Source organism: Apis florea, unplaced genomic scaffold (assembly GCF_048593485.1).
Source record: "Apis florea isolate Af1SG1 unplaced genomic scaffold, ASM4859348v1 contig_3192_pilon, whole genome shotgun sequence".
Taxonomy (NCBI): domain Eukaryota; kingdom Metazoa; phylum Arthropoda; class Insecta; order Hymenoptera; family Apidae; genus Apis; species Apis florea.
This window is the reverse complement of record NW_028256720.1, coordinates 120,050-132,520: the sequence shown is the minus strand read 5'-3', so window position 1 is coordinate 132,520 and position 12,471 is coordinate 120,050. Positions and strand designations below refer to the sequence as shown.

The 12,471-nt window shown below is 31.5% G+C and overlaps 1 protein-coding gene across 1 annotated transcript in view; it reads right to left on the bottom strand.

Moving 5' to 3' along the window:
• Nucleotides 1–12,471, bottom strand: part of 5-HT2B (5-hydroxytryptamine receptor 2B) — a 91,214-nt gene that overhangs the window by 26,581 nt on the left and 52,162 nt on the right. The window contains exon 2 of the mRNA XM_012493090.3: nt 5,915–6,147. Within this exon, the coding sequence (XP_012348544.2) occupies nt 5,915–6,147 (233 nt within the window). The remainder of the gene's footprint in view (nt 1–5,914; nt 6,148–12,471) is intronic.

Sequence of the window (12,471 nt, the reverse complement as noted above, 5' to 3'; positions counted from 1 at the left end):
GTCGTAGAGCGATTGACGAATACCTCCATCCTCTGTCGATAACGACCGATTCAAATTGTCGGTAAACGAGCGAGCATCTCGCTTGCATTCGTGAATTCAAAATAGAGGTTAGGTGTCTGTGAAAGAAAAGCGTGTTTCCAAGAGCTTTCGCTTCGTTGTCAGTCAATAGTGACGAGACACCTATCAAACATATATACACCTGGTATCGGACTATAAATAAAACTTTTTAGTGCCGCAATAAAACTTTTTTCGACACTTGCGACCTGTCTTGATAATTCGTTAAACGAAATTATTGGGATGGAGCGAGATATAATCGAGAAAAAGATGAATGTGTGATAGTTTTTCGAAAAGTAAAAAGAGGATTATTCACTTTGAAACGTGTATTTTCTAATTATTTCAAACATAACCTCACTTTGTAAATAACGTATCGAGCATAGCATCTAATAACGCTTAAGGAAATAAAAAGTTGCTATAATATCTTGCCTACTTTGCAATTGTGACCAGATTTTGTTTCTTTGGAGAAGCAACGATTGACAATATTCATAAATAGCATAAATATCAAAGTGAATGGAATTAAATCTTCCGCAATATTATTTCAAACACTTCGCAAACGAAAACTGGCGATTATCAATTTTACACGCGCGTGGGCGCCAATTTCATTCATGCTATGCGCGCCCGCCGAGAGGAACGCGCGAATTACCATTTGAAATTTGAATTTCCATAGACGAGGTTCGAAATTCACCTGTTTCCTCCTTGGTGAAGGATTTTCGGTTTCACGTGTGAAACGAAAGCTTTCCATATTGTTGTTCACGAATGCAAAAGTTGCAAATTAAACGCGACTTGGACCATCCATAAACCTCCCCTTCTCCATGTTTAACAGCGTGGATCGAATCATCTCTCTTGCGTGAGAATACACCGTGTGTCCGACAAAAACACCCTCTCCTCCTTCGGTCGCGTGCATCGTGAAAATACGATTCCTCTCGTTTCGGTGCTCGTTTATTTATCGTCCTCCACATTTTCTCCTCAGAAGAAATTACAATGGGAAGATTGATAGCTCGTGAAACGATCAAAAGGGAGTTATTGTCTGTTTAATTATTGTTTCCCTGTTTGATATCGTTTCCCTTCGTTGCCAGAATTGGAGGGTGTCGAGGGATCATAGTTGAAAGAATGGAAAGAAGTTTTTGGTATTTGAAATGTAAACAGTTATAAATTCTAAAATTGACGAAGTTTTTATTCAGAAAATTAATTATTGTTCGTGGATTTTATGAAAATTTGATTTTATTTTCATAAAATAGAAGTAGAAATTATTAAGAAAATCAAATTTTGAAAGATTGTTAATAAGTTAATTTTATTAACCAGCGAAACATTCAAATTTTATTATTGTTTATATTACCATTTTAAATTATTAAATAAAAGATGCATGGATAGAATCAGACGATACAAATGTGTAAATTGATAAAATATTTTCAATCTTTACTCTTAATCGTATAATTCATCAGTAGAAAATTAAAATATGTATTTCATTAAAATAATGAAAACGCGTTATTGAAATAATTCTGATGTTTTGAATATTAATCCCGTCCATTTCAATTTTAATGAAAAATATATCATTCCATAGATTTCTTTTAAATTCCAACGAAGTTTCATCGATAATTTCGGATTTCAAAATTTCCCTCCAATCCAACAAAAATACAAATCATTATCAAATATAAATCTTAATACCATATATCACATCGATTCCAATTCGAACTTTTGCATTTCTTGCAAAATTTGCTCGACGATATTTCTTCAATATTAAGAAGATATTTTTACGTCAAATTTTTAATCATCAATCCTTCCAAGAGATAAGAAAAAAAAAATAATCCTGCGAGATTGCAGCCTGTTTTCGTACGAACTTTCAAATTAACCCAAAGAAAGTCTGGAAACTGTAAACAGAAACACTGTTTATTTACGTTAGCGGGTAACTTTGCTTGAACGAATTTAAAAAAGGGGATCATGGACTTTCTTTTAATATTCAAATAATAATAAACGCGAAAATGATTGAGAAGATATAACATATATCGCGGTCTCTCTTATCAGTTGTTGAATTCGTAATTGGAAATGAAAATCGAAATTGATATAAAATGTATGAATCTCGTGCTAAAGCGAGCTTAGAATAAACTAAACATGGCTTTACAACTTGTTTAAGCTGGCTTTTAAAAGTATGTTCATCTTCTTCCAAGAGTAATTTTCTACCTGCGATTAGTTGTTAAATAAAAAAATTATGGAAATAAAAATATGGGAATATTGCAGAAAAAATATACTATTTTATGCGAAATATACGTAAGACGTGTAATAAAGTATATTTAAAGTATATTGTAATAAGAAATCTTTTATTATTTAAAATTTACCATTGTAATTTGTATTAAAATAAATTGGAAACATGGATTTCCGACTGAAGATTATTTCTTACAAAATAACATTTTATATATTCGTACGAAATCACCTTTAATTTCTTCCATTTACAAAATTTAAAATATAAAAATCTATACATATATTATCCTTGGACCTGTTCTACAAATCAGAATTATTTGAAAACTTTAGTAACTGAGTAAAGAAAATCTAACACAATTTCCCTTACAATTTAATAATCCTAAATTTCGATCGATATTCACTTTATCCTCTTAATCTTTTTTATAGATATCCCACCAATATGTTGATATAAAATGATACATAAAAATGCGTATTTGCTTAAAAATCCTTAAATCTAGCATACAAAGTTGATCGAAGACAAAAGCTCGAAATGCACGATCGCTTTTTACAACAAACGATATCCAGTCGTTAAAAAAAAAAAAAAAAAAAGGACGAGTATCGGTGGTTGTGATAATTCATATTGTACACTGATCCCATTTTTAATTCCGCTCGAGTTAATTGGAAACTGGTTCCCGCGTTGGTCATCCACCGTGCCACTTGGTTTCCAGAGCCAAGTTACATATTTTAACGAGTTTAATGAGAGACACGCGGAGAAATAGGATTTAATAGAGCGGGACAGGGCAACTTTTCTTTTCGCTGGAAATTACACCTGTTTGCACATGTCGCGTGCCTCCGATAAATCCGTAAGATCAACGAATATATCAGCTCTCTTATCGTCAGATTTCTAAGTAATAGTATTTGAAATAAAAATATTTATGCACAATTTGCAGTAATTGACGTAAAAAAGTATGAAAAATGTAATTTTAACTCTAATCATCCGATGAAGAAATTTCGTTTTCTTTTATTAAACTTGAAAATTTTTTAAATAAGCATCAATTTAAATACGATTGGATCTTAATCTCTAGATCTGGTTATTGAATTGGAACACGATCGAGTGATGTTATTATTGTAAATAACAATTAATCGTATACACATCGTTTAATTATATGTTTTATAGCAATCAATTATCGACGTATTAATTTATAAGATTCGAAATACAATTTTTCTTTAAACGAAAAAATTTTATTTCACTCGTTTACTTTACTCGTTTCCCCATTTTATTCCTCACGTAGAATAATCTTTCACTAATTATCTGTTCGTATCCTGTTGGGAATAAACCAGGTGCACGTGCACTTGACTGACATTCAAATGCATCTTTCCCGGGAACAAAACCTCCAACACAAATTTGTTATTCTTGATTTTCGTCTTATTTTGCGCCCGCTCGTATCATGAATTAGCCCACGCAGTACGTGCAAAAACATTCCTTTTAACTCGATTGTTTTTCCGCCCCCTTTCTAAAAAAGTAAATTCTAAAAAATTAAAGGAAAACTGTTTGTTCAAGTAACAATTGTTCAGTAGAAGTTGTATTTAGGAATAAGAATCGAGAGAAATCATTAAAACGTCATCAACAAAGAAATTAACAATTTGCAAAATTTTTGTTTCGAAATATTTCAGGTTGAAAAATGAATGTTTACACGAGATTGTGCAAATTACGTCGAGCTACCCACGCGAATTACGCTACGTTCGAAAAGAAAAAGAGAAAAGAAGGGAAAAAAAAGCCCACGTTTTCTTTTACACCCATGGAGCATCATCAAATTTACAAAACGAGATTTCGTAACTTTATGAATTGCAATTACCTTGATCATGCTGGCGTGGAATTTGTAAAAATGCAAATATGAAATTCTGTGAAATATTGGCATGGATATTCTTGATGAAAAATTCAACGAAGCGATTCATTATTTGAATTTTCATACGGAAAGTGGCTGGAATTTGCGCGTGTAAAATTATATCGATATTTTATCGCGTCGTATTTGTCTCTTTCTTTTCTCGTGTTTTTATTATTGCCTTTGTCGTCGTGATTGAAAATAATTACACGATATTTTGAATAAAAACAAATACAACTGATGAAATAAATTATTAATAATAATAATAATAATAATAATAATAATAATAATAATAATAATAATAACGACAAAAGTAAGAGTAGTATATACGAATACAGTTTTAATTTTTCAATTATTCATTATCGTGATATTGATTAAGATTATTAAATTTTTGATTATATGTTCTCTCTCTCTCTCTCTCTCTCTCTTTCTCTCTCTCTCTCTCTCTCTCTCTCTCTCTCTCTCTCTCTCTCTATAACAAAGTGCAAAAATTTCTTGTCTAAGATTAGGGATTAAGAATTTCTGAATTAAATTTTTCTTGAACTTCTTTTCTTTAAAAGATTTTGGAATGACGTTCCTGAAATAACTCAATATTGTGTATCGCAAAGATTTTAGAATTGCAGTTTTAAGAATTGCACGCATTTAGTTTCTACGATCCATGTCGGAAATAGAAGAACAAGAGAAGAAAAAACTTAAAACGTTTCGTGTTGCACGAAAAGTCCATAAATGCCTATCTATGGTTTAATGAACAGGCAATTAAAAAGAAAAATCTACACTTTTTTCACTTATTTAAATTTCTGTACTATTTTCTGTATTATTTTCTAGTATTTTTTTTTTAAATTTCGGCGAATTCAACTAAATTACAAAACTACTAAATTAGTAATAAATTTAAAAAAAAAGGATTCATAAAATTAATAGAAATATTATGGAATTTGATAAATTATAAGTTTTATTTTCTATAAAATAAATAAAATTTTAATCCTCTATTTCGTTTCACTTTAATATGTTTCTTCATATCAGCTATGTATTCAAATTCATCGCAGATGGAAAATAGTGGAACTTTACTTTTCCATATAAAATCAGAAAAAGTTACAACGATATCAGAAATGTTTTAATAAACATTTTTCAAATCCTCATTTCTACGCGCAATTCGATACAATGAATATCAACGTATCAGTTAATTCCTATACACCTTCCCAGTATTCCAAATCGATGCACGCTTATTCTTCACGAAACTGCGCCACCGAGCATGTAGTTACGATTGGTATCAGAAAATAGCTCTCGAATTACAATATTCATGCTTCCAATTTTCTCTTTTCTTCTTTTCCCCACGAATGTTCGTTTATCTTCACGACAACGCGCATTACGACGTTTTAGCACAAATATTTTACGTTTTCTAGGCTAACTCTAACGTGCTCTAAATAAGATCTCTCGGCCTCGAAATATCGCGTGATACTTATTTTTAAATCGCACCGCGAAAAAAAACTCGGCGTCGATTGGTTCGCAGAGATCCTAAAAACTGATTCAAGACGAGTTCGAAATTCGGGATACTTTCAGCGATCCAACTTCGGTTCGACTCGGCAATGATCGGCTCACGACCACAAGGCTCACCGCGTGCTTTCAAGACGATCGCGTCCGATTATTGCCGAACTGACCCGAATCGAGATGCGATGCTTCATCTCACCCGAAATCGCGCCCGAATTTATCCGAACTCTCACGAAATTCCACGAAGATTCACCACACTTCCTATTCATGATGCAATCTCATATATGCCTATTGTTTCGTATTAATTGTCTCACCTTCGAGTACATCAGACTGAGTGGCAAACTCATCGCGATGCTGAGAACCCAGACGAAGCTGATTTTCAACATGACCCGCCGCCTCGTCTTATTCCGACCGAATTTCATGGGATACCGTAGACTGAGGTATCGGTCCACGCTTATGGTGCACAAGTGCATGATGCTCGCTGTGCATAATAATACATCCAGGCAGATCCAAGCGAGGCAGTAAACTGACGGCAGAGGGAAATATCCTGTAATAAAAACGAATGTTTTCTGTATTACACGCGGTGGTTATGTAACGGTGGTTATTAAATTCAAATTTGAACGACGGATAAAAATGTGTCTCGAGACAAGTGACAAATAACAAGTTTAAAAATAGAACTTATTAAAATTTTCATTATCGTCACTTGCTCGATAAACTTCAAAAGAAGTGTATACACACAACACCAAGCTCTCCTCATATACAAGGTATACACAATATACCAAGTATACAACCACAATTACTCCAATGTTAATTTCCTCCCCACAAAGTTCCAGTGGAAAAAAGTTTCGTCAGAAGAGTGGATTCTTACACGATGCATCTCACTCCCAAATTACGAGCGCCAATTCAAGTTTTCTCGCTATCTTTTACCCTTAAAATCACTTTTTCCAGAGTCTCGCGTTCACGACGAAACTAAACTTGGCAATATTTCCGTGCGATTTTATCTCCTCGCGGTTCAAGGATGGAAAGCAACGACGGAAACTCGGTAAAATATTTGGCGAGCAATTAGCAAGTTCGAATTCGCGGGATGCGGGTCCCGGAAGCGCGAGATACGCGCGAGGATTGATAGGAATCTCGGTGGCGACGGTGGCACGTGTGATTTCTCGTTCCATGTTCGCGGCAGTTGCTGGCGGATCGGATTTCCGGGATCGCTTGGCTCGCGGGCATATTCCGCCCACGCTGACGCTTTCCACCCCCGCATTCTATCCCGCTCAACTTCGCCCCGATACCCGCCTATTTTCTAGTCGTTTTGCGAACCCATGTGAAGCGTCGCGTGGCGGAAGGATCAACGATTGCTCGCACGATATATTGGATATATAGGGAATTTTCTATTTATTCTGTATCTAACGTTTTTTTTAGATTTTTTTGATTGGATTCATTCTATTGCTCCTATGGTGAAATTCGTAATGTGTATTGCTTTCTTCTCTTTTTGAGATTAAATTAACTATTTAAAATTATCGTGAAATTAGTTTTTGCATATTGAATAAAATTTGTTCTCTCGTTTTTAAGATAGAATGTGAAACAATTTTGGGGAAAATTTGTACGTTTATTATTTTTTTAACGAAAGCAGGTTAAGTGATATTTTGTTCACGAATGTTAAAGAGCTCGGGTCAATGATGTTATTATGTGACGTCTCGTTTTTTGATATGAAATTTGTAATAATGTGTATACACGAATATATCTTATTGTTTTAAATACAATTGTTATATCTAATGTAGATTTGAATTTGACAATTCGAAGAGGAATTTTCTCGAATTCTTTTTTAAACATATCCTTAAACGATGCGTGATCGCATAGAAACTCGATAAGAAAGTAGATGGTTTCGTTGTTGCACAATGTCGATGAAAGTATCTTCTTTTCATGGAATATATGGAATATTGTATATATACAATCCCTTTTGTTAAAACATTCCAGTTCATAAATTTCGGGCTTATGCCCTTCCTCCATTCATAAAAGCAGATTTATGCTGCGTTCATCCCCACGTTAACGGAATATTATTTATTATACGATTTAAAAGAAAATCAAAAAGTGTAAATTTCAATTACATTTTAAATCGTTTAATTAAAATCGAATATTTTTGCGGGTTTTTTATTTTTAAAAAAGCATCAAATCGGTTGTTGCCAAAAAAAAAAAAAAAAAGATCGAAATTTATACTTTTTAATTTTTTTTCTACGGCTTGACAGACTTCCAGTATTTAATTATTTTTTTTTCAATGTTCAATTTTTTTAAATGTGCATTTAAACCGATATACAAACAATATTACCAGATTTACAAACAATAATATCGAACGTAAACGTTTGTTTGTTTTCTCAAATAATAACAAATTTTTCAACAAATTCAATAGTGTAACGATAATAACGACTATCGTTAGATTGATGGAGAATAATTACAGAATCATAATATTTTACTTTTCATTCATTTAACGAGCGATAAGCATTAATTTACAACTGATACGTTTTTGTAAACAAAACGATACGATATAAAACTCATTCGTTTTATCCTTTTCTCTGGTATTCTGCTAGAATTAATAAACTTTTCAATGGTTTCGATTGTAGGAAAACTTTTTGTTTAAAAAATTGCAGTGAGCTATACATGTATGAAATGATTGGAAGAGAAAAAAAACTTCTGTGCAATAATATCTCCGCGATCTTTTATATTGGAAAAATTGTGCATTAAATGCGAAATTTATTACAAGTGTAAACTGTAATAATTGATTCTACCAAGTTCATTTAATACACGTAAAAGGAACGAATGAATTGAAAATCAAGAATTTTAAACTCGCTGCAACGTATCCAAAATTAATCTTACAAAAGCTTCCTTCTTTTTTTTTTCACACTCAAGATTTAAAAAAAATTAAAAGCAATCCATTTCCAACTATAAGAAACTATAATCGTACAATTTTAATTCTTCTCCATTTTCACGTATTATTTCACGCATTCTTTGGATTCGATTATTTAATACAAAAAAAAATATATAAATCTTTCGATATTAAATATTCACAAACGCATAACAAAATTACCTTCGCTCGATCAAATTCAATAAACATCTTCACGTAAATTTTACATTATAAACAAATATCGTGCAATTATTTGCCAAACGCCAGCAACAACAACTTAATAATTTGAGAAATAAATTGTACCACTTGTACACAACTTTTCAATTCACGCGGGGCAAAAATGTAAAAAAAATTCTCGCGGGATCGTTACGAGACAATTGCATCCTTAATTGAACGTTTCAAATTGTCCCTATTGATCGCGTACACTGCGATATCGGAAATAAACCGAAAAATTAAAAGCGCGATCGTCGGTTGAAACAATCATCCCTCTCCCGTGTCATTTCCTCCGCTCGAAAATAAATAAATCGAAATTGATCGCGTTATAAGATGATTTTCATCTCTCTTCAAGATGACATTAATCTGAAGAAAATTATTAAGAAATAAATTTTTTGCTTACCTTTTGACATGTTTTTTCAAAAAATAGAGCAGAATCGTCTGCATTGAAAAATTCCATTAAATTATTCAAAGATTATTTTCTATCTTTCAAAAAAGTAACTAACACATCATGTTGTAAATAATTAAAATCAAAATTATTTGGAATCAAAATTATCAAGCGAACTTTCTTGTTCTTCTTGTTCACTGTTGAATGATCGAACTGAGCTTTGCACTCTTCCCTCGACATAATTTATTCATTTCGCCAATATTCGTCTCTCATATATATTTTCTTCTGGATAAATCACAAAATGTCCAAAATGTATAACACCGACACCGATACAACAGCACATTTAATGCAATAAAACAGTGGCAGTTTCATAGAGATTCGTATTTTATTTTCTTTTGAAGGAGAGGAAGAGGCGTTTCGTATTCGCCTCGACGATCATTAAAATTAAACGCATTCCCATTTTCTGGAAACAATTATTCGTTTCACGACGCCGCGTAAAAGGAACGTCGAATTTATGGTCCGCAATTACAAGCGACAAAGTGAATCGTGGTAATAAAAATAAAGGAGAAATGTTTGGATATAAACAGCGAGCTCGATTTTCAATCATTTTTCGCAGATTTGAAAAGAATTTATCATCGATAATATCACGTTCGAGATGACGAGAAGGAATCACTTACGCGAGTTCAATTAATAAATTATGAAAATTAACGAACGAAGATTGTAAAAAACATTGTAAATGTCAAAATTAAAAAATTCTTCTATAATAAATGTAAATTATACGTACATATGTAGAATTTTAGTGCAAGTTCCTTTTATAAATAGTTAATAATAATATTAAAATGGTACATGTAACGCCATCTCTGTAAAAAATGTTGTAATTAAGTATCAGTCAAATGTTTCATAAATGTCAAATTTCAAATTGTTTGATCTGTTTCGATTACAAAACAAACGTTTTAACATTCAATAACTCAAATACATCGGGGAATTTTTTATTTTTTTTGCATCGAAACGATGAATTTGATGGTTTTTTTGGCGCTACTTTTTATAAATGAAACAATTGATTTTGGTGGGAAATTTTTTGTTATTTTTTGAAGTATTCGAGCGAAGAGTTGTTTTTTTTTTTTTTTAAATTATGGAGATATTTCTTCTTTTCAATTTTTACGTAAAAATTTCCATAGAACAGGAACGTCGTGATAACTTAGCCTTACTTTGTAATTTCCAAGAGCAATCGCCTTTAAAAGACGTAATACCTTCTCTCACGCTATTATGGTGACGTATAACGTGCCAATTTTATGTTCATAGACGTTTTCATGTTGTGATAAAACAAATATACCGAAAGTGGATTAAACTCGTGACCAGATATATTTTTATGCATTTTTCTTATGCATTGATAGGATTAATAAGTTTTCAAGATATCTCTGACTGTTTGTCGATATTTTATCGTAATACGACGATTTTTCGTCCATCCATCATACGATATATAATTTGTATAAAAATAAAATTAAGAAGTATTAACTGGTTATTAAAATATGCTTGAAAATCTCTCTTTTTTATTTGATCGTATGCAACAAAAACTTTCTGCATAAATAAATATTTTTGGGAATTCCTCGTATAGAAGATCGTATAATTTTATAATTTTCTTGAAGTATATCCACATCCATTGATGAAAATAGATATTGAAATCGTAAAAGTGTTTGATGCTTATTCTTTTTTTTTATTCCTTGTCATTTCGTTACGCGCATAACATTTTAATAGCACGAGATAGCACCAAAATTTTAATCCAATTGTACAAACTATTCAAAAATTCGAGTCTTATCTTACGAGTTATTTCTTAAAATTCAATATAATTTATAAAAAAAAAAAAATTAACATTGTTAGAACTTTTTGAAAGATTGCATCGAAACGAATAACCATAACGCCATTAATGTGAAAACTCACGATCGACAAATATAATTACAAAAAATTGAATTACCATTAAAAGAATCATTAATAACAACCAATCAAATTGCTCAAATCAATTAAATATAATAAATATAATTCTTATATTCTAAAAAAAATTCAATCGTACAACAATCTAATAATAAATAATAAAATCGGAATATCGTTAATTCTTAAAAATTCTTTTTTCAAAGAAATTCACGAAAGACAAAACTCTCGGCGAAATAAGAAGAAAAAAGGAAATAAGATCGAAAAAAATATGAATCGAAACGTATTATTTCACGCGAGAAATTTTAATTTCGCCTTCCGGCCTTTCGAATCTATCTCGCCTTTGGATAGAGACGAAATTTAATTTCTCGTTTTCGCGCACCTGCTCGGCGTGGAAATCATTTTAAATTCGTTTAATACGACGCAAAAGAGTTTCATCTCACTTGTCGTGTCTATCTTTTCGCGAATGATGAGAAGAGGAATCGGCCAAGCCTAAATTGAAAAAGATTATTACTATTATTATTATTACCATTAACTCGTTATTTCTGATCAATTTACTTTATATTTTCGCTATATCTCGCGCGAGAGAAAAGTTTGAAAAACCGGCTCGAACGATTTGGAATCAAAAGCCACTCGAAGCCGCCATTTTACCATCCTTCCCTCAGTTTCCTGGCTTTTCTTTGATCCACGGTGTCTACTTGCGAATTCTTTCGATCTTCTGAGAATTTATATTCTTCTGGATTTATATTTGAAATGCGTATTGAGCTTGTTACGTCGGGGAATTTGAATGCTTATTTATGTATACAGTTTCTGGAAGTATTAAATGCCATGAGTTTATAGATACATGATGTTTAGGACGGATAAAGTAATTTGAATATTTTATCGATGTATTAAATGATAATTATTCGTAACATCAAATTCTACGTTTCTTCTTTTTATTGTGATGCTTCAGAATTTCAGAAGATGAGAATGATATACGATATTTTTTATATTCTTTTTAAATGCATTAATTTATGAAGAACATTATAAGAAAGGTATTAATATTTTTTAACAATGAATATTAAATTAATTTAGGAAATAATTTAATTTGAATTTCTTTAAAATGTTTCATTGAAAACTGGTTAATTTTTTTCTTTCTGTGAAAATAACGTGGAATTTTGTTTTCTTGAGCAAAGTATTTTCGAAATTAACAGAGTGACAAAAGGATGAATAAAACTCACTTTTATCTTCAACTTTCAACATAGTTCTAACTTTAGTAACTTTATATATTTTGTAAAGGATCGTAAACTGTGTAAAAATTGAACTGTTTTATAAGACACGTAAAGATGATAGGAATAAGAAAAGTTTTGAGATAAAGTTAAACCTCACAAAGATCCAACATTATAGAAATTTGCAAGATATATACATATTATTAGTGTAGTTCGTTTACAGATACTAAATACTGTATAAAA